General features: G+C 36.0%; 2 protein-coding genes across 2 annotated transcripts in view; one reads left to right on the top strand and one right to left on the bottom strand.

The window, feature by feature from the left end:
- The window catches only part of LOC123543131 (putative methyltransferase C9orf114), a 64,999-nt gene extending 60,096 nt beyond the window's left edge, over nt 1-4,903 (top strand). The window contains exon 11 of the mRNA XM_053531288.1: nt 1,167-4,903. Coding sequence (XP_053387263.1) covers nt 1,167-1,244 — 78 coding nt within the window. The 3' untranslated portion in view covers nt 1,245-4,903. The remainder of the gene's footprint in view (nt 1-1,166) is intronic.
- A 5,715-nt stretch (nt 4,904-10,618) lies between these two features.
- The window catches only part of LOC128551314 (dymeclin-like), a 176,434-nt gene continuing 159,922 nt past the window's right edge, over nt 10,619-27,130 (bottom strand). Inside the window, exon 14 of the mRNA XM_053532132.1 lies at nt 10,619-11,104. Coding sequence (XP_053388107.1) covers nt 11,075-11,104 — 30 coding nt within the window. The 3' untranslated portion in view covers nt 10,619-11,074. The remainder of the gene's footprint in view (nt 11,105-27,130) is intronic.

Genomic DNA, 27,130 nt, shown 5'->3' on the forward strand with positions numbered 1-27,130 from the left:
ATTGGTCAGAATTTTTTATCTTGATGATATCTAGGTCACATGTGCTCAAAAACTAGGTCACTATGTCAAATAATAGAAATAACGACGTCATACTCAGTTCAACACTGGGTCATGTGGGGATAGGTGAGCGATTCAGGACCATCATGGTCCTCTTGTTTTTGTAAAATATCAGTTTAAATAAAAAAAAAATCCAGTGAACAAATAGTTATATATTGTTTCTGCCCTGTCCATCAGTCCTTCTGACACACTTTATTTCCGATCAATAATTGGAGAACCATGTGACCTAGAATCTTCAAACTTCATAAGAGGGCAGGTCTTATGGAGTAGACAACCTTTATTGGTTTTTGGGTAACTCCATCAACGGTCGAGGTCACAGGGGCATAAACATGGAAAACCATTTATGATCAATAACTTGAGAACCACTAGACCCAGAATGTTGACACTTCATAGAATGATTGGTCATGCAGAGATGACACCTTTCAATTTAGGGGTCACTGTTAAAGGTCAAGAGCGAAGTCGATAGAAAATGGAAATCCATTTCCGGGTAATAACTTGAGAACCATTTGACCTATAACCTTCACACTTCATAGGGTGATAGTAATTATGGAGTAGGTGACCACAGTTGTTTTTAGGGTCACTCCATTAAAGGTCGAGGTTGCAGAGGGCTGAACAAAGAAAACTCTTTCCAATCAGTAACTTGAGAGAACTACTTGACCCAGAATATTGAAACTTAATAGGATGATTGGACATGCAGTCCTAATGATTTTGGGGTCACTTGTTCAAAGGTCAAGGTCACATGGGTATGAACATGGAAAACCGTATCCAGTTCATAACTTGAGAACCACTAGACTTAGAATGTTGAAACTTAGTGGGATGATTGAAATGCCAAGTAGATTATCCCTATTGCAGACAACCATCAGTGTCTCTTTGACTTTTAGTCCTGTCTCCTATTGACTTCTTGCATATACGACTATGCATTGGGGGAGACAGGGCCTTTTTTACATTTTGTACTTGCTCTAAAGCTTGAAATCTGTGATATTTCATGTCACCAAGAAATACCTTATGTAAAATGAGATTTTTAAGATAATTTTTTCATAGTACATAGTTTAAGAATTTATATCTTTCTACACTTACAGTGTTATAATATGTTGTGTTGTCTTTTTCAGGAGGCCATTTTAATCACCATGTCCGCACTGAGACCAAAGTTGTTCATCAAACAAACACACAGCAACACAGAGTCCTGACATTAGCTTTTAAAGTCTATTTATGCAACAAAATTATTTTGAAATACCATTATTCTTATTCCTTGTACCCACCTTTGAAAGGTTTCGAAATGTAGTTGCCACAAAATTTAGAAAATGAATTAGGAGATCAGTAAAATCTAGCATTGTCCGTAAGTATTGACCCGGCACTCGTGAATATTCCGTATATTTCTTAATTAGTATACTGTTGCATGTGCAGGTAGCTGTGCGAACAAAGCATTTAGCTGCCAGTATCAGGTTTGTGGGTTCAAGTCCTACGTCTGACCATATCTTTTTTATGCCCCCGAAGGGAGGCATATAGTTTTTGAACCGTCTGTCGGTCTGTCAGTCTGTCCGCATTTTTCGTGTCCGGTCCATATCTTTGTCACCGATGGATGGATTTTCAAATAACTTGGCATGAATGTGTACCACAGTAAGACGACGTGTCGCGCGCAAGACCCAGGTCCGTAGCTCAAAGGTCAAGGTCACACTTAGACATTAAAGGATAGTGCATTGATGGGCGTGTCCGGTCCATATCTTTGTCATCGATGGATGGATTTTCAAATAACTTGGCATGAATGTGTACCACAGTAAGACGACGTGTCGCGCGCAAGATCCAGGTCCGTAGCTCAAAGGTCAAGGTCACACTTAGACATTAAGTGATAGTGCATTGATGGGCGTGTCCGGTCCATATCTTTGTCATCGATGGATGGATTTTCAAATAACTTGGCATGAATGTGTACCACAGTAAGACGACTTGTCGAGCGAAAGACCCAGGTCCGTAGCTCAAAGGTCAAGGTCACACTTAGACATTAAGGGATAGTGCATTGATGGGCGTGTCCGGTCCATATCTTTGTCATTCATGCATGGATTTTAAAATAACTACGCATGAATGTGTGACACAGTAAGACGACGTGTCGCGCGCAAGACCCAGCTCCGTAGGTCAAAGGTCCTAAACTCTAACATCGGCCATAACTATTCATTTAATATGCCATCGGGGGCATGTGTCATCCTATGGAGACAGCTCTTGTTTTGTATCAAAATTTTATATGCAGACTTACTACCTATTTGATCAAATGTATCGTGACATTTATGGTTCATTATAAACAGTAATCATATTTACCCGTAGTAAAAAAGTGGAAGAAGACAAATTACCTGTTACCAGCATTTGAGAGAATAAATACAAGAGAAAACAATTAAAATTTATGAAATATGATTCGTAAAATAATGTAAAAATAAAACGGTCTAGATAACATTACAAAACATTAAATTAAAAAAAAATGATCTAAGTGATTTTGAACCTATGGTAACGTGTGTGGAAGTCGGACACCTTGCATCTAAGCCACCATGTCATTGGTTAACTTCTTATGTTACTTTAGTAATACTTTCGGGATACAAATATTGCGTACATTAATGAAAACGCCTGAAAACAATGGTGAAGATTGACGAGTGTAGGTCAATACCAAGTACCTGATTAGTTGATTCTGATGTTAATTTGAAAATGGACCAATAGCAATACTGCATTCCAAGACTGATCCCAAAACTTTGTTTTATTTCTTTTTAAGGCCTAATCTTAAGAGTTAAATAAGATTGTTTGCTTGTTTCTTTGATATACTGCTGTGTTTATTGCTATCTTTATTTTCAACAGGATTTCAGTTACGTAACGGTAATTGTTAACCTACCCAGTGATTTTGGATTTTGTACCTGTTCACCTCAGTGAATGCTTCCCCTCATGAACAACCAGGTGGAGGACTGATCACTTTGACAACATTTTCATCATAATGGAACTATACTTGCAGCGTCTTGTGATCCTACTTCCATCTACAGCAGAAGTAAAAATTTCCAGAAAACGAGCATTTTGTCTAGGAAGCTGTTGCTTTCTGAACTTGTGACGTGCCATGAGAAAACCAACATAGTGCATTTGCGACCAGCCAACACAGTCTGGTCAGGATCCATGCTGTTCGCTAACGGTTTCTGTAATTGCAATAGGCTTTGAAAGCAAACAGCATGGATCTTGACCATACTGCACAAATGCACATGCTAGTCTGGATCTACGCTAGTCGCAAAGCCAGTATGTTGGTTTTCTCGTGGTGCGGCTAATTTGCTTAAGCTGTATTGTTCATTATTACATATTTACAATTGCCCTATTCTTATTGAAACTTTTGACATTCATTTCCTATGAACAGCAAAGGGAAAGGCATGAAAGTTATGTCATTGCTTCTTAGTGATAACCAACCGCTGTTTTGACGACGTCCGCATAAAGTCGGGGAGAACGTTCCTTAGTTGACGTCGCAGTTGTTCCGTCAGGTGAACAGAATGGCCAGGAAGCTGATTTTAATGTTAAATGCTACAAATTATATGCAATTCATAAAACAGTTTACAAATTGAAAGGAAATATAATGTAAATATAATAAATGAAACTATTTTTTTCGGTGTTCATGCGAAATGAACGACAGAATAGGATTGGCAAATCCATGAATCGCGCTAGCAAATTGATTAATTAAGGTGTTTATCACTGACATGTTTTGCATGAACACCGAAAAAAATCATTTCATTTCTTAAATACATTTTTACCTCGACTATTCGAAGAATAAGTAGAGCTATCCTACTCACCACGGCGTCAGCGTCACACCTTGGTTAAGTTTTTCATAGCAGTCCACTTCTTGACAAAGTCTTTTGAGATAAGGCTTTGAAACTTTCAACACTTGTTTATTTTAACAGTCTCTATCTGTAGGCAAGAGTACATAACTCTGTCAACTATTTTGACTCAATTATGGCCCTTTTTGGACTTGGAAATTGGTTCAATTTGTGTACAAGTCCATGTTTTGTCAAAACTATTTTAGAGGTGGCTTTGAAAGTTTGAACAATTGTTCATCATCATGATTTATATCTGTAGGCAAGAGTATATAACTCTGTCAACTATTTTGGCTGAATTATGGCCCTTTCTGGACTTGGAAATTGGTTCAGTTTTCGTACAAGTCCATGTTTTGTCAAAACAATTTGACATATGGCTTTGAAACTTTGAACAATTGTTCATCATCATGATTTATATCTGTAGGCAAGAATCAAGAGTACATAACTCTGTCAACTATTTTGGCTGAATTATGACCCTTTTTTGACTTGGAAATTGGTTCAGTTTTCGTAAAAGTCCATGTTTTGTCAAAACTTTTTGACATACGGCTTTGAAACTTTGAATACTTGTTTATCACCATGATTCCAATCTGTAGGCAAGAGTACATAACTCAGTCAACTATTTTGGCTAAATTATGGCCCTTTTTGGACTTGGAAATCAGTGAAGTTTTTCGTACCAAAATTATTTTATGCCTAACCTGTTTGTCATATGGCTTTGACACTTTCAGCACTTTCTTACCATCATGGTCACGCATTGCATTATATTGCAAAACTTATCCAAATTCACAAGTGCAGGTACATTGTTTGTCTTGTCTGTGCCTTTTCTATTGTCTGAAAATCTCAGGTAATATTTTGACCCTACACTTCTATCAATGCTTCGAATAGTCAAGCGCGCTGTCAACAGACAGCTCTTGTTCTTAACTCTGTGTTAAATTGTTAAATTTTTGTGCCCTCCACTGATATAGGTCTGTCCGAAAAAAGTGTGATGGGTCTAGCTCAAAAAGTATTTGATATAAATTGATGAAACCTTGGGTGAGTGTTTATCATGATATGTTGTGCAACAGTTACTTTACGTCTGACTCCCCCCCCCTATTTCTAGAATTATGGCCCCTGAAATAGTAAAAAGTACACATTTTTACCTTGTGATGTGCCAAGCTCAAAAAGTTTTTGATATAAATTTATGAAAAATTGCACGAGTCTTTATCACGATATAAACTTGCACACCTCCTATTTTTCGTCTGACTCCATTTCTAGTTATTGCCCCTGAAATAGTAAAAAAAATGCATATTTTCACCTAATGACGTGCCTGGCTCAAAAAGTATTTGATGGGTTTTCATGAAAACTTGCATGATTCTGTCATGATGTGACCTTGCACACTTGGCATTATTCTTGAGATTTTAGCACTAAATACAGAGTTACAGCTCTTGAAATAGCCAAAATAGTGGATTTCCTTGGTTGTGATGCTCCGCTCAAAAAATATATGGACTAGTGGCACATTCTAGTTTTGATACTTTCAGAGAATATTAATATTATGTTTTGTGCTGTTTTTCTACAGTATTTCAGTTATGTAACAGTAGGAATTTAACCTTTAGCCTGCTGGTGGCAAGAGATTCTGCCTTTGCGACCAGTGCAGACCAAGATCAGCCTGATCTTGGTCTGCACTGTTCGCTATTCAGTCAGTAAATTTTCAGTGAACACCCCTTAGAATAATAAATGGTATCGCCCAAATTGAATGATGGACCAGTCCATTTTAGAAATTTAGCAGGCTAAGGGTTAACCTGACAAGTGTTCCTAGATTCTGTATTAGTGCTGTATTAGTGTATGTTCTCAACAAGAATCTGCCAACTTCTCTACAAGAATCAAGAGGCGGAGGACAAATGAAGTCTGACGCTATATTCTTCAAATGAATCATCGAGAACATGTGCACACACCTTCCACTGGAATTAAAACCTGTAACTGATAAATCTAAGCTGGCATGCTGGACACATAAACAGTGGAACATGCCATAGTGGCCATGTGCAAAAAGCAGCCAGTCATCGATTTTTCTTCTGATAGCAGTCCTCATTTTGTTTGTTTTAAGTTTAACGCCGTTTTTCAACAGTATTTCAACAGTATTTCAGTTAACCTAACCAGTGTTCCTGGATTCTGTACCAGTACAAACCTGTTCTTCACAAGTAACTGGCAACTTCCCCGCATGAATTACCAGAGGTGGAGGACGAATGATTTCAGACACAATGTCTTTTATCAAATTATCATGGAGAACATACGCCCAGCTTGAGGATCAAACTCGTGACCGCGATCCACAGACCAAAGCTCCCCCTACTGAGCTAAGCCGGTGGGCTTTAACAGTCACATTGTGCTTACTGCAGGTTTGAATGTATAACATTAAAGTGTAAATGAGTATTTCTTTTAACACACAACCCAACTTATTTACTTTATACAAATTTATTTCAGCGCGATTATGATGAAAGTTTCAAGCTTATTTGAACCACTTAAGTCCGCTTCCTGGAAACAAACCCAGTACTGGTGTATGAGGAGGCTCAGTTGATCTCCGAAATTTCTAAATTGAAGGAAAAAGACTGAAGCTGTGTTGTCATCCAAACATTCAGTGTTGTACGTTACAATTTTTTATTATAACAGCTGGATGGAAATGAAACCCACACAAAACTGGCAAATATTTGGTGGATATCTCCAAGGATGTAGTTTATAATCCTAAATAAAGATCTTGAAAAAAATTTGATCTCTAATAAAAAATTGTACTTCAGAGGAGTATTATATCATATTGGCTTTGCCCTTGTGTTAGCATCTTAACCTGATGGTGGCGAGTGATTCTGCCTTTGTTTGCTAGTCATAATGTGCCTGGGCTTGCACTAGGCTGAGGACTTATTGGCAAACACATTTTGATCAAGTTTGGTGAAGATCGGATGAGAAATGTTCAACTTGGAGATAAGATTTGTGACAGCTAGACAACCGTGTGGTGGGAGACAATAAATTGAGGCAGTTTACTTCAAGTAAAGTCTTGCAAACGCTTTTTGAATAAAAAACTAAAAACAACTAAGGGCACTTTTGTTGGCAAAAATCCGGTTTGGGTTTTAGGTTTTGGTTTGTATAAAAAATAATGATAAACTGGTTTCTGTTAAAATGAGTTCTTGAACAAACAGGCGGTTTGTATGAACAAAATGACAAATCTAGAAAAACTGGTGATTAAATTTATTCTAAATGGAGATAAATGACAGATTTTGTATCTAAGAGCCAAACATATTAAATAACATGTACTACTATTACTACTCTTCATGAGCCGACACTATTTAACATGTGTATATAGCAAGGCTAAATATGGCATAGACAGTTGAGTAACTGCCTTTTGTACTCCACAACATAAACCATTAGACCAATTTAGTGAATACAAATGTTTGTTTTTGTTAAGTTTAATGTCAGACTGACAGAATTATAGGTCATATATGAACTTTCAATGCATTATTTAAGGCATGGGCGGGCAGCTAGGTTAAGCCACTGTCCTTTTAGTCAGCTGGATTACGTAAAAATCCACACATGAAAGAATTCTACACCCTGAGCAAGGTTTCGAACACACAGCAGTGAAGGACAAATAATTTAAAATCAACTACCCTAGCCATCCGGCCACAAAGACTAAGACTGAGATGCAATCATTTAACTGTATCCACTATCCAGCATACTTTTTTATTTCAATTTGCTGAAAATTAGAGATTAAGTGTTTTGTAACAGGGATAACTCCTAAATTGAAATCATTACTGTTTCCTTGTTTTAGACACACTCAGCAAAGTTTGACAGTTGTGATGTAGTTAATGTGCAAAAATAGATGATGTTATACTACTCAAGGTAAAAGCAAAGCACATATACTCTGACTCTGGTGCTGGACTGATTTAAGTAACCAGTTGTATTTTAGGCCAGCGAGTGTATCTTACCTCACAAAAACTTGTTTAAATAAATATTAATTAAGATTCTTCAAAAAAATGGTTGACATATTTAATCTCTGCTGTACATCCAAAATCTGGCAACAATGAGTTGGATGGCATCCAATGACACCCCTGACTTGATCAGGTAATACTTAATACTTTGAACTTTTATGTCATTGTATTAAGGGGAACCAGAAACCATGGATATACATTATTAAACATAATTGATACTTATGTATATAATTATATGTATTTCGGTGAATTGAAATTTCTCTACACTATACGCAGCCACAGGAAAACACTGCAGCAATTACAAGGCAGAGACTGAAGCACTCATGAAGGCCGTCTCAATGATTGAAGACTCGACAGAAGAAAGCTCCTCAGTCGTCTTTCTCACAGATGCACTGTCTGTCATGGAGGCTCTGATCAACAATAAAGCTCTGCAGCTAGCCAGGAGAATGCAGAGCCTGAGTATAACCTACAAAGTAGCACTTCAGTGGATTCCATCATCCCATTGTGGACTTGCAGGCAATGAAGAGGCAGACAAACTGGCTAAGCTAGGAGCTCAGTCAGAACAGCCAACAGAACCTGTGAGTTACAAGGAGAAAGTCACCATCATCAAGGCACTAACGGGACAATGCATTAACAATTGAAACAAACTTGTGTAAACTTGTTTCCGAAGTTAGCATTATAATAAATTGTACAACATTTGACAACAAGGATATATCAGTTCTTTTTACAGACTTAATAGTCATTTTATTTTTGTTGTTTTGCTTGTTAGAAATTAATTACACAACTATGAAATCCATGAAAATTAGTCCCCCACAAGTATTTATGACTTTGCAGTGTTTTTCAGCCATTTTTCTGCATAAGTTAACAGGTCATAGAGCTGTCAGTCAATTTATTTTCAATTAATATCTTGTCAGGGATAAAAAAATGAAAATTTAGTTGGAAAATGAAATGTTCATTGATATGAATAGTTGTATGAAAATTAAAAAAAAATACTAATTTTGCTCTTATAATTTAAAACTGCATCTTTTAGTCAGGCTAGAGACCTGATTTGCATATGTATTTATATACTAATGATGTGTATGTGCATATAAAGTTATGTCAATGTGCATAGGGCTTCTTGCTAGGACTTGAACCTAGAATTCTTACAAAAGTAAGAGTGTTTCTTTACACTACAAGAAGTGATCCCTTGCTTAGCAACAGAGACATTTTTTTAAATACAAAATATTGCACATGTATGTTATCCTTCAGAAACAGACACATTTACTATAAATTAAAACTTTATTATATAACAGTAATTAGATTTTGGACTGTTGGAGGTCGAATAATCTTGGAACGATATGAATGGAATATTTCGATGGTTAGAGAAACTGATGAAAACGATGTATGCTAATCAAAGAGAATGTTTTTAGAAGTAATTATTGACAAATGAATTCGGCTGAGCATACAGATTACCACGGGTTTTCACCAGAAATGAGCCAATTCTTATTTTTTTCTTTACCCGTTTCCATTTTGATCCACACGGTCCGCCATTTTTTCTCGAACTGCAATAAATTTCGGATATAACAAACCGAACAAACCGCCTCCGGGGGCAGTTTGGTCGGTTTGACAAACCGGTTAGCGGTTTTTGAAAACAAATGACACAAACCTTTTCGAGATCAAAACCAGTTTTACAAAACAAATCGAAAGTTTGGCAAACCGGTTTGAAACCGAACTGAGTTTGTTACAAACAAAAGCGCCCTAACTGGTGTGTTTTGTAACAATAATGAAAAATTCAAATATAGCATTAATCTCAAATTTTTTTTTGCTGAGCAGGCCAGTAAAAACGGCTCAATGGCCCATATTAGGCGAGCTTGCAGGTTATCCAGATGTGATGGGTACTTGGAAATATTCTACATGCTTTACAGATCAGGTGAGTGGCCAACTCAGTTTTTTCAAAGACCACTATTTCTTAGGTCACAGACTACTAAATTTATTCGGTCACAGACCACTAAATTTCTTAGTGCACAGACCTCTAAATTTCTTGGGTCTAATACCACTAAATTTCTTAGGTCACAGACCACCAAATTCTTTGGTCACAGACTACTAAATTTATCGGGTCATAGACTACTAAATTTCTTCGGTCACAGACGACTAAATTTATTGGGTCACAGACCACTAAATTTCTTAGGTCACAGACTACTAAATTTATCGGGTCACAGGCTACTACATTTACTGGGTCACAGACCACTAAATTTCTTCGGTCACAGACTACTAAATTTATCGGGTCACAGGCTACTAAATTTGCTGGGTCACAGACCACTAAATTTATCGGGTCACAGACCACTAAATTTCTTAGGTCACAGGCCACTTAATTTCTTAGGTCACAGACTACTAAATTTATCGGGTCACAGACTGCTAAATTTCTTCGGTTACAGACCACTAAATTTATCGGGTCACAGACCACTAAATTTCTTAGGTCACAGACTACTAAATTTATCGGGTCACAGACCACTAAATTTATCGGGTCACACACCACTAAATTTCTTAGGTCACTGACCACTAAATTTCTTCGGTCACAGACCACTAAATTTATCTGGTCACAGGCTACTAAATTTATTGGGTCACAGACCACTAAATTTCTTAGGTCACAGACTACTAAATTTCTTGGGTCACAGACTACTAAATTTCTAAGGTCACAGACTACTAGATTTCCACTAAATTAATTAGGTCCGAGACCACTATATTTCTTTACAGTCATTTTCAATGGTTTATTGGGATATATTAACAAAAAGCAAATTTTAAATGAGTGTGTAGCTTATTTGCAGTTTTAATTTCGGGAAAATATGTAACTGTCAATGCAAATACAGTTTTGCTATATCCATGTTGATGATATCCAAATGCTATTCATAAAAAAATGTATACGGCCAGAAAAATGAGTTTCTTATAACTGAGATTTTATAATATACATAGGTTACATGAAATGTTTACAATTTCATTAATCTGTTTCCAAACAGAGCAAATGTTTGCTGGTGCTGTCAATTTTTTTTTCTAAATTGTTTTGTCAAGAATGTCATGAAACCTATTTCAGCTTTGCTAAACTGCAATTAGCTTCTGTTGTTGGTTGTAAATTCCCTCCAATTATATATAATACAGCATGTGTCAGAAACATAGCAAACAAGTCTTTTCGATACTTGTACACTCAACCACAATCAAGATGCCAACTGAGTCTTGTACCCTTTTTTTCGGTTGCTTGATGTTTGATCATCACAACGTTTTTTATGCTTCTGGCACAGCTGAGCAACCAGGCTGAAAAAAATACACAAAAGGTCAGAGACCACCAAATTTATAAGGTCACAGACTATTAAATTTCTAATGGTCAGAGACCACCAAAATCCTAAGGCTGAAAAAAAATACACACAATAAACAAGTATGTCATGAATGTTTGTTTGTTTTGCGTTTAACGCCATTTTTCAACAGTATTTCAGTCATGTAACACGGACAGTTAACCTAACCAGTGTTCCTGGATTCTGTACTGGTACAAACCTGTTCTCCGTAACTTAACATAACTGCTAACTTACCAGCATGAATTATGGAGGATGAGTGATTTCTGACAAAATGTCCTTTATCAAATCGTCAAGGTGAACATACGCCCCGCCCAGGGATCAAACTCGCGATCCTGTGATCCATAGACCAATGCTCTCCCTACTGACTTTAGTGGGCAGGCTAAACAAGTATGTGATGAATCGGTTAGTGTTTTAAGACTACTTGAAGGTTCATGTTCAATACTGGTGTCTTGATTTTGATAGGATAAAAAAGCCACTTTATAATTTGTTTACAAACAAAATGTCAACACATATTGTAATATTTCACTTCATTCAAACCTTGCAGACAAACAGCCTAATAACTATGTATACATGTACATCATAATTTTGCCTTAGAAATAAATTTAACCAACTTTTTGCCAAAATAACAATTGTGAAAATTGCTGAAATAACTGTTACAGAATAACTTCTGATCATACAGTCTTGACTGAAATGGTTAACATTCACTTACTAATAAGTGAATAAACTTTTCAAGGCTGGAATACTCTTAAAGGTATACTATTGTCATACAAATATGAGACAAAATTCCCCTTGGCAAGTCCATGCTGCTCAAAAACTCTAAGAAATAAATAAAAAAAAGTATAATGTCATACAAATAGGAGACAAAATTCTTCTCGGACAAATCCACCCTGCTCAAAAACTCTAAAATTGAATACATTTTATATATTGAATATATATTGAATACCTTTAGCCTGTGACGGCAAGTTATTTTGCCTTTGCAACCAGTGCAGACCAAGATCAGCCTGCACATCGATGCAGTCTGATCATGGTCTGTACTGTTCACTTTTTAGTCAATAAATTTTCAGTAAACAATTCCCTTCAAATGATAATTTAAATGGTACTGTCCATTATTGAAAGATGGACTAGCAGGGTAAGGGTTAAACAAGAAATATCTTTTAAAAAGATGGTCGGTGTGATGCAACTGAAGCACAAGTTATATAAGAGCAGAAACCTGTATTTTAAATCTTTTGGCAATGTTGAAAGGGGCCAGTCTGTGAAGTTTTGTATAAATGAGGACAGTAGTTCTGAAGAAGACTGTGTTTAGAAATTGTGAAGGGACACACGATGGACACCAAACAATCACAAAAGCTCACTTTGAGCCTTTGTTGCTTAAAAGATGGTAACAGTAAGCAAACAATATTGAAATGCGTTCTATACTTTAATTCTGGAATTGTAAGAAGCAACATGAACCCTTACCCTACTTCAGCTTATTATTGTAACGATTACTGAATGCATAAAGGGAAGTAATTCCATTAATATGCAAATTTGTAAACCTCCCATTGGAGTAAAATGACAGTATAAAGGCGCAATAAATCACCTTTGGTGATGAGCTAGCTAGCTTTTCACCGACGGGGATTTGTGTGTGTCTGTCCGTGTGGATGCCAGTACATGGCACTAAAACGTTACAAATGGTGGCATCGGTGGGATGAAGTCAACTGCCGGACTGGAGTTGCCTTACCCATACATTTCCTAGGCCAAATCTCGGGACAAGATTTCTCGGAGGGGAAAGTAATGTAACGATTACTGAATGCATAAAGGGAAGTAATTCCATTAATATGCAAATTTGTAAACCTGTCAATTGTCATTGGAGTAAAATGACAGTGTAAAGGCACAATAAATCACCTTTGGTGATGAGCTAGCTTTTCACCGACGGGACTTGTGTGTGTTTGTCCGTGTGGATGCCAGTACATGGCATTAAAACGTTACATTATCAAATTTGTTTATCATTCAGAATATGTACAGTACTGTTTTCACCAGAAAGATTAATTTAAAATTTAGAGTCTAAAATTTAACAGTATCGGACATGTTGTTGCAGGTTAGTAATGATTTGCACTGCCATGGTTAGAAATTGTTGCTGTAATGCAGGGTAAGAGTTAATGACTGTATAAAACAAATACAGTCGAATATCGTTACCTCGATATTCAAGGGACTGAAAAAATTGCATCGACGTATCCGAAGTTCGACGTAACGATATCGATTATCTGGGACAACTTTGTACTTGTGTCGGACTTCTTTATTGTCACTATATCCAATGCTTTTTTCAGAGAGTTTGAAAGGGGAATGAAATAATATAACGTAAATATGATTTTAATTTTATAGACAAATAAACATCTTAATTAAATAGTACATACTTACATTTAAGTTTTAAATTTTTCAAAATATACGTGTAAACATTAGCATTTTATTCCTTCCATAAACAAGTCTGAATACAACTGTAATGTTCCTAGTTGAGTAGTCATTTTGACTGTGCTTCGATAACGAAACTTTGGCTAAATGACAGATACAGATATTTCATCTAAATTAATTGTTATATTGAAAAACAAGTTGCCCGCTTGCACGCTGTTTTATAAGACTAATTATTGGGAATTAAATGCAAACTTCTTAACATTTGAATTGGATTAATTTAGGTTAAATAACAAACACACTAACATGATTATGATAAATACATCGCCGGACAACAATAGGTTGCTTTTCACACCTTACAAATAACATGGATATTTTTTGACACACTGTGATATCGACGAAACCAGGTGAAAAAAACATTACAGGTAAGTTGACGGGACTGAAAAATCTCATCGAGCTAAACAAAATATCGAGCTAATCATATCGAGGTAATGATAAATAATTACATTAGAATATATAGCGAAAAATCGGGACCGACTTAAATACATCGTGCTAACCGGAGTATCGAACTAACCGATATCGAGGTAACGATATTCAACTGTAACTTTTTTGTAAAAACAAAACTTAAGGTAAGGAAACTTAACAAAACAGAAATAACTTAACAAGAAAACGTAACATAACAGAAATATGTCCGGATGAGCAGATGAATATTTGGTTACGCACACCTGTTCCAGTGGTACGCATATAACCCGATGGTGCTGTACTTATAGAGGTTATAGATGACGAACGAGTTGTCATTTCACTCAGTGTCACACATGACTCAGAGTGAAGCATTTTCAGCCTAATTCCTCCAATCAGCGCCACTCTTACAAAATCTCTCATTATTGCTGAAAATACCGAGAATACCTTACCAAGCAATCCGATTGGTACATTATTCAGGCGGCATAAGGTCATAAAATCGTGCTTAATACGGCACGCCGAAAAATACAATTTTAATTAAGATAATACTTATATGTCTGTATTTTAGGTGAAAAATTATTTCTCTCCAAAATCCATAACAAGAGGGTCATGATGAACCTGAATCGCTCACCTGAATAATACGAGCAACATGTTTAAAATGGCAAACTGAGGTTAAAATATTAGAAAGTAGGTCAACAAGTCACATTCATGGTCATTAAAAGTAAGTTTTAAGATCGGTGTGCAAAACTGTACATGTCATCCAAATTTCAAGGCTATATCTTAAAAAATAAGAAAGTAGGTCAGTAGGTCAAGGTCAGAGTCAAGTGGCCCCTAATCTCTTGGGGTCATCAGGTAATTATAATTGAGCAGTCTAGGAAATATGATCTGATAATTTTTTAAGTATTTATTCCTATAACTCATATAACAAGTGACCCCCAGGGTGGGGCCTCTTTTCACCCCATGGGCATAATTTGAACAATCTTGTTCGAGGTCCACTACACAACATTATATACCAAATATCAAAGGCCTAGGCCTTGAACTTTCAGACAAGCAGATTTTTTAAAAAAAAATTCCAATACAAGTCTATGTAAAACTGGGGACCCCCAACACTCTTTTCACTCAAGGAGCATAATTTGAATAACTTCTGTAGAGGACCACTAGGCAATGCTACATACCAAATATCAAAAGCCTAGGCCTTGCACTTTCAGACAAGAAGATTTTTAAAGATTTTTCCTATACATATATGTCTATACAAGAGCCATGTTAGACATGGCCAATCCCCCCGCCGGGCATATTATAATTGAAGGCTAAAGTTGCTGGCAAGTTTTATGTTTAAGCTGATTGAAAATATTACAACAAATAGCATTCAAGTGTTAAATTGTGTTTGCTTTACATGTTGTTTATGTCCCATTTTATAAACATAAGTCCATACAAAAATCTTTACCAGGTAGAGATTGGTCAAAATACACCTCAAAATTGGATGTAGCATGCATGTTGTACTACAGAAAAGTGGTCTCGATTTTTCCCTACGACTAGTAATGAAAAAGTTACAATAAAAGCTATTTAAAGTAACAACAAAGGGAAGTAATTCTAAAAAAGGGAACTGTGCATGACACTTCGTCTCATGATGGTGTATAATTGTGCCAAGTTACATCAAAATCCCTCCATGCATGAAGAAGAAATGCTTTGGACATTCTTGTATCTGACCTTTGGCCTCTAAGTGTGACCTTGACCTTAGACCTAGAGACCTGGATCTTGCACATGACACTCTGTCTCGTGGTGGTGAACATTTGTACCAAGTTATATCAAAATCCCTCTATGCATGAAGAAGAAATGCTCCGGACAAGGTTTTCATTCTTGTATCCTTTGACCTCTAAGTGTGACCTTGACCTTAGACCTAGGGACCTGGTCCTTGCGCATGACACTCCGCCTCGTGATGATGAACATTTGTGCCAAGACATATCAAAATCCCTCCATGCATGAAAAAGATATGCTCCGGACAATTTTTTTTAAGAAAATATGATGAAGGGGAATAACTCAAAAAAAAGGCAAGTTAGAGTTATTGTTCTTGCACATTACTCTTCCTCCCAATGTGTTCTATCAGTGTATGAAGTTTGAAGAAAATCCCTCCAGTACTTTTGGAGTTATGCTCCAGACAATTTTTTTAAGAAAATAAGATAAAGGGAAATAACTCAAAAAATAGGCAAGGTAGAGTTATTGTTCTTGCACATTGCACTTCCTCCCAATGTGTTTTGAAGAAAATCCCTCCAGTACTTTTGGAGTTATGCTCCGGACAATTTTTTTTAAGAAAATAAGATAAAGGGGAATAACTCAAAAAATAAGCAAGGTAAAGTTATTGTTCTTGCACACTGCACTTCCTCCCAATGTGTTCTATCAGTGTATGAAGTTTGAAGAAAATCCCTCCAGTACTTTTGGAGTTATGCTCCGGACAAAGATCGTTCGGACGGACGCACGCACGGACGGAGAGCATTTCTAATATCCCCTTCGCCTTTGGCGGAGGGATAAATAAAACTTAGGACCCCCAGGACAGGGCCTCTTTTCACCCCAGGGTAATAATTTGAACAATCTTGGTAGAGAACCACAAGGTAATGCTACATACCAAATATCAAAGGCCAAGTTCTTGTAAGTTCAGACAAGAAGATTTTTAAAGTTTTTTCCTATGTAAGTCTATGTAAAACTTACAACCCCCGGGGTGGGGCCTTTTTTCACCCCAGGGGCATAATTTGAATAAGTTTCATAGAGGACCATTAGATGATGTAACATGCCAAATTTCAAGGTTCTATGCCTTGCAGTTTTGGACCAGAAGATTTTTAAAGTTTTTCCTTTCAGTAGCCACGGCAACCAGAGTTCTGCATGGAATTCAATTCTTTGAACAATTTTGGAAGGGGGCCAACCAAGGATCGTTCCTGTGAAGCTTGGTGTAATTCTGCCCAGTGGTTTTCAAGAAGAATTTTTTAGAAATTGTTGACGGACGGACTATGAACGACGGACATTGAGCGGTCACAAAAGTTCACTATGAGCCTTTGGCTCAGGTGAGGTAAAAAGTGAGTATTATGAAAGTGACATAAGATTTTTGCAAGATATAAATATGCAAACTTGTGCAACACTTTTGAAATAATGCAGAACGTGTATATACATTCTTCTTACATTTTTACCAATAATCAAACATTTATTTTCACCCTGGGTGACTTTGTCAGTTTTCAGTATCATATATACATTCTATGCCAAACTTGGATCAATATCTTAGTGAAAGATGGGCATTTGACATGAATCATTATCTTAGTGAAAGATGGGCATTTGACATGAATCAATATCTTAGTGAAAGATGGGCATTAGTGAAAGATGGGCATTTGACATGAATCATTATCTTAGTGAAAGATGGGCATTAGTGAAAGATGGGCATTTGACATGAATCATTATCTTAGTGAAAGATGGGCATTTGACATTAATCATTATCTTAGTGAAAGATTGGCATTTGACATGAATCAATATCTTAGTGAAAGATTGGCATTAGTGAAAGATGGGCATTTGACATGAATCAATATCTTAGTGAAAGATGGGCATTTGACATGAATCATTATCTTAGTGAAAGATGGGCATTTGACATGAATCAATATCTTAGTGAAAGATTGGCATTAGTGAAAGATGGGCATTTGACATGAATCATTATCTTAGTGAAAGATTGGCATTAGTGAAAGAAGGGCATTTGACATGAATCATTATCTTAGTGAAATATGGGCATTAGTGAAAGATGGGCATTTGACATGAATCATTATCTTAGTGAAAGATGGGCATTTGACATGAATCATTATCTTAGTGAAAGATGGGCATTTGACATGAATCAATATCTTAGTGAAAGACTGGCATTTGACATCTTTCAAATATATTTAAAAGCAGTTTCAATATTTTTAGATTATTACAACGTAACATTTAAGACACAAAAGGACCCATTACACAGATTCAAATCCCTACTAAAAGTTTGTATTTTGTCAAATTTTGTAATTACCTCCCTTTGATATAAAAGTATGTAAAAAAGGATAATTCTTCTTTGAATTTCTATAATAATTTTATATCTACTTTGGCATCAGATATCAGAATATTTCAACAAAAGGCAAGTCCAACTTCAAAATCTTTTTCAGTCTAGCCTGGTTGCACAACTTCAAATTTACAAACTTGCATCATTTCATTGACATACATGTCATGTATTTAATAAAAAAATTTACAAATATAATACAATAATTCAGTCAAAGTATGATTTTTTATTGTGCTAAAAGCAAGCTATCTTGGGTGGGCAACCAGGATAGAAAAATCAAATTTTAGAAATAACTCTAGTGAGAATTTACCTTATTAAGCATACAGTGAACACAAATAAATGTAAATAATCAATTGTTTAAAATTTAAAACAAAATTATTAACTGACCAAAATCCGATTGACCACCTTTAAGACATACTGCCAAAATGTATAATCAGCCCAAAATGAGAACTGTAGTGTGTGATATTAAGGTAGTTCTGGCAAATTTGATTAACCAAAGTGACAGCGTATTAAACAATATTTATCTGGAAAGCCAGTTTTACAGCAGTTTTACAGATAGTTGCTGGGAATCTATTACATGAAATCTACCCTTACCTATTATCTTTCAGGGCACTCATTTGGCTGTTTTTGGGGCTGAATAATAATTGGGTCCCATTCTCCTCATAAAATAATGTTTTTTCCCCATTTCTCAGAAGAAAATTCCCCTGATAATAAGTTGTTTGACACAACTAGATATGAACTCAGGGATCGAATTTAACTTTTTTTTCCACTACTGTTTAGTTCAGAGAACAAATTATTTTATATTGTGACCACTTGTGTTAAGGCATTACTTTTTGTCTTTCCCTTATTGTGGTCTCTTGATACAAGTTGTACTGTATGGTATTTTCCATTTCGTTGGATATGAAGTACATGCTTTTGTTAACAGTACCGGTGTAACAGAAAAACAGAAAAATTTAACCCCTCCTCATAGTTAGTAATTAATAGACAATTTCTTGTCAAATTTCATTTTATGGGTCAGATTTTGTAATAGCCTTAGGTATAGATAATTTATTGTACAATTTACAGTTTCACTGTATCTTCCTAAATCTCTAATAATGTTTCAAAAGTTTAGTACCCGCATCCTTCATACCCCAACTTCTAATCCCTCCCCCTCTTCCGTTTAACAGCCAACATAAAAGTAACAACTATTCAGATCAAAGGTCAAGGTCACAGTTAGGTCAAATCTTTTCACCATTTTTTATGTCCAGAGCATAACTTAATACATGTTACTATTTTAGGTATTTACTTCAAACTTGGCACATATTGACGATGAAACAATTTGTTAGATCAAAGTCACAAATTGACTTTCTTTCCAGACTTTAAACTTGGAATTAAGGTTGGTGGTGATGAGGTGATTTGAGGTAGCTGCAACAATCTACATCACTACCCACTAAACCGACCACCACATTACCCCCTACACCCCACCCCCATCCCCTAAATAAATGGTCTTTATATTCTTGTACCTTTAGCACATGAACCTGGTCAGGACATCAAAGATCAAAAGCTACAGCAAGGTGACAAATCTGTCTGTCATATTTTGAGTGCAGAGCATAATTTAATAACAATTCAAGGTATTGACTGCTTCATAGCATATACATATATGCCCCCCCCCCTCCCCCGCCCAAGACAGAAACCGCCCCCCCCCCCTTTTTTTCTTAGAGCCCATCATACAGTCTACATTTCTATTAAAATTACTTGTATTCAGCAATATTGTTCCTTATAGTACACTTCCATCCTGTACAGCCTCTTCTCCCCCAACCCCTTCAAACACATATATGTGCAAAAATGTTTCTCTTGCATTCAGTGTCACTTGTCATTAATTTTTCACTCCAGGGGTAAACATTTTCAATTTGTCAAGTAAGTTGTCCTCAAACAGCTGGTTTTCTGGATGCACTGTCTTAAAAAACGTGTGCGAGGGCCTGCCTCCACTCTTTTTGTGTGTGGAAAAGCTGTAAGTTGCTTGTATAAAACTAAACAGGCAGTATAACTAACTCATTGAAGGTCCAAGGTTAGACTATTTTTATTAGTGCTATGAAATATATAAAAGCAATTAATTTGATTAATAGCATGTGATGTAAGCATAACTTTTTGATGTTCAATTAGTTAATAATTTGATTAATAGCTGCACTACATGTTGTCATCAAGACTGTTAAAAAATTGCCTTAAGTAAATATAAGATAACGTGGTTTAGTAAACAGAAAAAAACATTGTTAAAGATCCATAAGGCAAAAAAAACTCACTAATTTCACTATTGTTTGACCTTGTACTATTAGATCCATAAAGGGAGGTAATAAAAAACAATGGATTTGATAAAACTTTCTCAGGTGTTAATCGATATGCAAACCTATGTATAAAATATTAGACAAGTGGGCCATGAAGGCCCTGTATCGCTCACCTGACCTATTGACCTAAAGATCATCAAGATCAACATTCTGACCAAGTTTCATTAAGATATGGTCATAAATGTAGCCTCTACAATGTTAACTAGCTTTTCCTTTGATTTGACCCGGTGTCCTAGTTTTTGACCCCACATGACCCAGATTCAAACTTGACCTAAAGATCATCAAAATTAACATTCTGATTAAGTTTCATGAAGATACAGTCATAAATGTGGCCTCTAGAGTGTTAACAAGCTTTTCCCTTGATTTGACCTAGTGACCTAATTTTTGATCCCACCTGACCCAGATTTGAACTTTACCTATAGATCATCAAGATTAACATTCTGACCAAGTTTCATTAAGATAAGGTCATAAATGTGGCCACTACAGTGTTAACAAGTGAATGAAGTATTGCCATGCAATACAAAGTCCCCTACTGGAAGGCAACTAATTATAACATAATCAACTGATATCTGTCAATAATGTATAAACAATATTGTACTATATATACAATATGTTATAACAAAACACTTGGATTAAAATTTGTATACATGTATAAAAACCTATAGTTTGGCCGATTATCAAAAAGGTATCATATAAGTTATTTATAGTAAAAAAAAACCAAAAAAACCAAGAGTGCCAGAATGTCACAATATACGCTCGTCATAGCAAATTTCTTTACACTAGCACCTGTATTTGCAAATGGAATTTTAATTCTGTGGTTGTGTAGTAATTATTGTAATTCTTTTGTTTTTCTGAATCCACAAAAAAAACTCCTTAACAGGCAGAGATACCTTAAAATACACCTAAAATTTGAAAGTAACATCCATGTTGTACCACAGAAAAGTGGTCTTGGTTTTTCCCTACGGTCAATTATAAAAAAAGTTACAATATAAGTTATTATAGTAACAACTTAGGGAAGTTAATCATTAAAAAAAAAAAAAAAAAAAAAAAAAAATCCAAAAAAAATTCACAAAATTCCTTACCCAAGGTAGAGATAGGTCAAAATACACCTCAAAATTGGATGTAACATACATGTTGTACTACAGAAAAGTGGTCTCGATTTTTCCCTATGACTAGTAATGAAAAAGTTACAATATAAGCTACTTATAGTAACAACAAAGGGAAGTAATTCTAAAGAAGGGACCTGTGCATGACACTCTGTCTCATGATTGTGTACAATTGTGCCAAGTTACATCAAAATCCCTCCATGCATGAAGAAGAAATGCTCCGGACAAAGTCATTCTTGAATTTGGGATTTGACCTCTAAGTGTGACCTTGACCTTAGACCTAGGGACCTGGTTCTTGCACACAACAATCCGTCTCATGGTAGTGAACATTTATGCCAAGTTACATCAAAATCCCTCCATGAATTAAGAAGAAATGGTGCAGATAAAGTCATTCTTGTATCTGACCTTTGGCCTCTGTGACCCTGACCTTCGACCTAGGGACCAGGTTCTTGCGCATGACACTCCGTCTCGTAGTGGTGAACATTTGTGCCAAGTAATATTCAAATCCTGTTTTGCATGACAAAGTTATACACCTGACAGGAAAAATGTCCGATTGACCTTTGATCTCCAATTGTGACCTTGACCTTTAAGTTAAGGTTCTGGTGTTGTGCACGACATATCATCTCATCATGGGGAACATTTATGCCAAGTAATATTAAAATCCCTTGATGAATGGCAGAGTTCTGGAACGGACAGGAAAAAAACCCTATTTACCTTTGACCTCCAATTCTGACCTTGACCTTTGAGCTTGGGGTCCCGGTTTTGCGCATGACACATCGTCTCATCATGGGGAACATTTGTGCCAAGTAATATTAAAATCCCTTTATGGATGGTAGAGTTATGGTCCGGACAGGAAAAAAGCCCTGTTGATCTTTGACCTCCAATTGTGACCTTGACCTTTGAGCCAGGGTTCCGGGATTTCCGCACGACATGTCGTATCATCATGGGGAACATTTGTGCCATGTGATATTAAAATCCCTTTATGAATGACAAAGTTATGGACCAGACACGAAACAGACCCTGTTCATGCCATGTTAACATCTGACTGCCAAGTGTGACCTTGACCTTTGAGCTAGGGGTCTGAAAGTTGTGCAAGACACATCGTCTTATTATGAGGTACATTGGTGCCAAATAATATTAAAATCCCTTCATGGATGACAGAGTTATGGACCGGGCAGGAAAAAAGCCCTGTTGACCTTTGACCTCCAATTGTGACCTTGACCTTTAAGCTAAGGGTCCGGGGATTGCGCACGACACATCGTCTGATCATGGGGAATATTTGTGCCAAGTAATATTAAAATCCCTTCATGGATGACAGAGTTATGGACTGGACACAAAATTGTGGACGGACGGAAGGACGGACAGAAAAGCGCATTCCTATAGTCCCCAAAACTGGTTTTCAACCAGTAGGGGACTAACAAGTTTTTCCTTTGATTTGTCCTGGTTTTTGATCCCAGATAATCCAATATCAAATTCGTCCAAGATTTTATTGAGGGTAACATTCTGACCAAGTTTCATTAAGATTGGGCCAAAACTGTGACCTCTAGAGTGTTAACAAGCTTTTCCTTTGATTTGATCTGGTGACCTAGTTTTTGACCCCACCTGATCCAGATTTGAATATGACCTATGGATCATCAAGATTAACATTCTGAACAAGTTTCATTAAGATATGGTCATAAATGTGGCATCTAGAGTGTTAACAAGCTTTTCCTTTGATTTGACCTGGCAACCTAGTTTTTGATCCCAGATGACCCAATATCAAACTCGTCCAAGATTTTATTGAGGGTAACATTCTGACCAAGTTTTATTAAGATTGGGTCAAAATTGTGACCTCTAGAGTGTTAACAAGCTTTTCCTTTGATTTGACCTGGTGACCTAGTTTTTGACCCTAGATGACCCAATAATAAACTCATCCAAGATTTTATTGAGGGTAACATTTTGACCAAGTTTCATTAAGATTAGGTCAAAATTGTGACCTCTAGAGTGTTAACAGTCAAATTGTTGACGATGGACGGACTGACGGACGACGGACACAGGACGATCACAAAAGCTCACCTTGAGCACTTCGTGCTCAGGTGAGCTAAAAAAAACAATTATTGAAAATAGGTTAGAATGTGATATATGTAATAGTTATAGTATGTGTGAGAGTGTGTTACCAGGATATATCAGAGCTAGGGGTACATCGAGGGTATTTTTCTCTGCACATATCGCCGAGGCCGGTAGGCCGAGACAGATATGTGCAGAGAACAAGAGCTGTCTCCATTGGATGACACATGCCCCCCGATGGCACTTTGAATGAATAGTTATGGCGGATGTTAGAGTGATTGTGAATGAATGACAAACATATGGACAGGGCACGCCCATCAATGCACTTTCATGAAATATGACCTTTAAAGTCCAAGTGCCTCCTTGAGCTTTGACCTACGGACCTGGGTCTTGCGGGCGACACACCGTCTTACTGTGCCACACATTCATGCGTAGTTATTTTAAAATCCATGCATGAATGACAAAGATATGGACCGGACATGCCCATCATTGCACTATCATGAAATATGACCTTTAAAGTCTAAGTGTGACCTTGACTTTTGAGCTACGGACCTGGGTCTTGCGTGCGACACGTCGTCTTACTGTGGTACACATTCATGCCCAATAATTTTAAAATCCATGCATGAATGACAAAGATATGGACCGGACACGCCCATCAATGCACTATCATGAAAAATGACCTTTAACGTCTAAGTGTGACCTTGACCTTTGAGCTACGGACCTGGGTCTTGCGCGCGACACGTCATCTTACTGTGGTACACATTCATGCCAAGTTATTTGAAAATCCATCCATGGATGACAAAGATATGGACCGGACACGCCCATCAATGCACTATCATGAAAAATGACCTTTAATGTCTAAGTGTGACCTTGACCTTTGAGCTACGGACCTGGGTCTTGCGCGCGACACGTCATCTTACTGTGGTACACATTCATGCCGAGTTATTTGAAAATCCATCCATGGATGACAAAGATATGGACCGGACACGAAAATTGCGGACAGACCAACAGACTGACAGACGGTTCAAAAACTATATGCTTCCCTTCAGTGGCATAAAAATACCGAAATGTACCCCTAGCTCTGATATATCCTCGTAACACACAGCATTACATATTATAACTGTTTTATTGCATAGTTTTAGCATTAAAATTTATATATTATTTTCATTTAAATTTGTTTATTATTATTTTTACTCTTTTGATTCCCTTTCTGCGCCTCGCTGAATGAAACACTAAAACTAAACTGTTTTAGAAAATGTGTTCCTCAGATAAAAGTATCCGACAGATTTCTGCATTGGTTTTAAATCTTTGCATTTCATTGGCCAAACATATTGTAAAACTTGTTGTTTTGTTTGTAAAAAAAAAAAAATCAATGAAAAAGAAACATTGGAGAAATCTCAGAATTTCATATATTTCATGTATTTCTGAATTTGGTGATAACTATCGGGTTTTTGAAATATTCTTGTTTATTTATTCCTTTACTTTATAAATGTAGGTGTTTGTGATAATTCTTTCTCTGTGAACTGTAAATTGGAGCTAAAATCATCTTTTCTTTGAAAGGAAAAAATTATACTCCCTCGATAGAGAAAAAAGTGTTGCGATACATATCGGAACAGTTTTACTGTGCTGATATATATCACAAGTTTCTTTCTAATGAAACTCTATAGAGATTTCTGTGTTGATATATATTGTAACAGTTTTGTAAAATATCAGCACAGATTTTGTAGTATTAATGTGTGTTACCATGTTTAACATACTGCAAAGATCAAAGGAAAACTGCCCCACTATGCGATAATTAATGTTTTAACAAAAAAAATGTGGCAGTTGCACGATAAACAAAGGTTATTATTCATCTGTGAAATCAAATTGTTAAAATTAGTTCCGCTCTTTGTTCAAGATGTACCAAGTATAACATTATCATTGGTGACATGATAAAGATGTTCATTGCAAAGCAATACAAGAATTATTTATCATAATATTAATTTGTTTTCACAGCTCATCATGGTTTGATGATAAAATTGAAGATTTTTTCATTACTTTTCTAAAACGAATTTCATCATTTTTATCAGCTGTATCATTAGTGTGATCAGCACTGTCAGTTTCAATTTCATTGTCATCCCCTGTCTTTTTTTTTTTTTTTTTTCACGATTGTCAGAATTTTGATTGCTGTTTTCTATTATTTTCTTTTCATCATCAGATTTTTCTTTAGTTGGATCTACACTTTCATCCTTATTGTTTTCATTGTTCTTTTTAGCTTTTACTTGTTTATTTGTATTTTTTCCTTGTTCATCTTCCTCCTCATTATCGTCATCATCATTATCAGCAGCAGTTTCTTGTTCTTTAACTTTTGCCTCTTCCAGTTTATCTTGTAGTTTAGATATTCTATGCTCACATTCAGGACTGTATTGACTGTAGAAGTTGATGATTCTCTCCAAGATCTGAAATACAATAAACAGTAATTTCTGAGATTCAGTTCACTAATAAATATAAAACCCTGTATTCAACTCCCATCAGATATGGAAATATATGGTAGGACAACTTGTTTAAGTTGTGACATTCCACGCATCAAAAAGTTTACTGGTTCAAATGAGTTTTAAGCCTTATTTGTCCATTTTGGTGAATATTACAGTAGAAAAAGGAAAATGTATATTATAAAAGGGCCAATAAAGTAGTGCCTTGGCCGGCAGTGATGCATTTGGCTCAAGTGAATTTTGCCAGAATACAACATTGCAGATCAAGGCATTGTTATGATAACCCTGTTTTACTATCTGTCTTTTCAGATCAAGGCACTCTTTTGGTAACTCTAATTTACTGTTTGTCTTTTCAGATCAATTTAAGGCACTGTTATGGTAATCCTATTTTACTGTTTTTCTTTGCAGATCAAGGTACTCTTATGGTAACCCAATTTTACTATCTGTCTTTTCAGATCAAGGCACTCTTATACATGCAGTAACCCTATTTTACTATTTGTCTTTTCAGGTCAAAGCACCGTTACGGTAACTCCAACTTACTAATTGTCTTTGCAGATCAAGGCACTGTTATGGTAACCCTATTTTACTATTTGTCTTTGTAGATCAAGGTTCTGTTATGGTAACCCTAATTTACTATTTGTCTTTGTAGATCAAGGCACTGTTATGGTAACCCTAATTTACTATTTGTCTTTGTAGATCAAGGCACTGTTATGGTAACCCTAATTTACTATTTGTCTTTGTAGATCAAGGCACTGTTATGGTAACCCTAATTTACTATTTGTCTTTGTAGATCAAGGTTCTGTTACGATAACCCTGTTTTACTTTTTGTCATTGCAGATGGAGGGACGTACTGTCATGATAACCCTATTTTATTTTTTTTCAGTGACACGGATTTATTCAAGTAATTCACTGAGAAGAGTCAAATAAAATGTCCTTATTTCAGTTCTAAAATGTCAAATATGATAAAAAGTAATATTGCAATGATAGCTCAATAAAAAAAAAAAAAAGATAATAATAATAACATAATAATAATAATGATGATGATAATAATAATAAATGATATTTAAATAATAAATTCATCAGTTTACAAAGTTAAGTGAATAAGCCATTACACCATAGAGCAATATGAGATAATTATCTTATTTACAA

Source organism: Mercenaria mercenaria, chromosome 19 (assembly GCF_021730395.1).
Source record: "Mercenaria mercenaria strain notata chromosome 19, MADL_Memer_1, whole genome shotgun sequence".
NCBI lineage: Eukaryota > Metazoa > Mollusca > Bivalvia > Venerida > Veneridae > Mercenaria > Mercenaria mercenaria.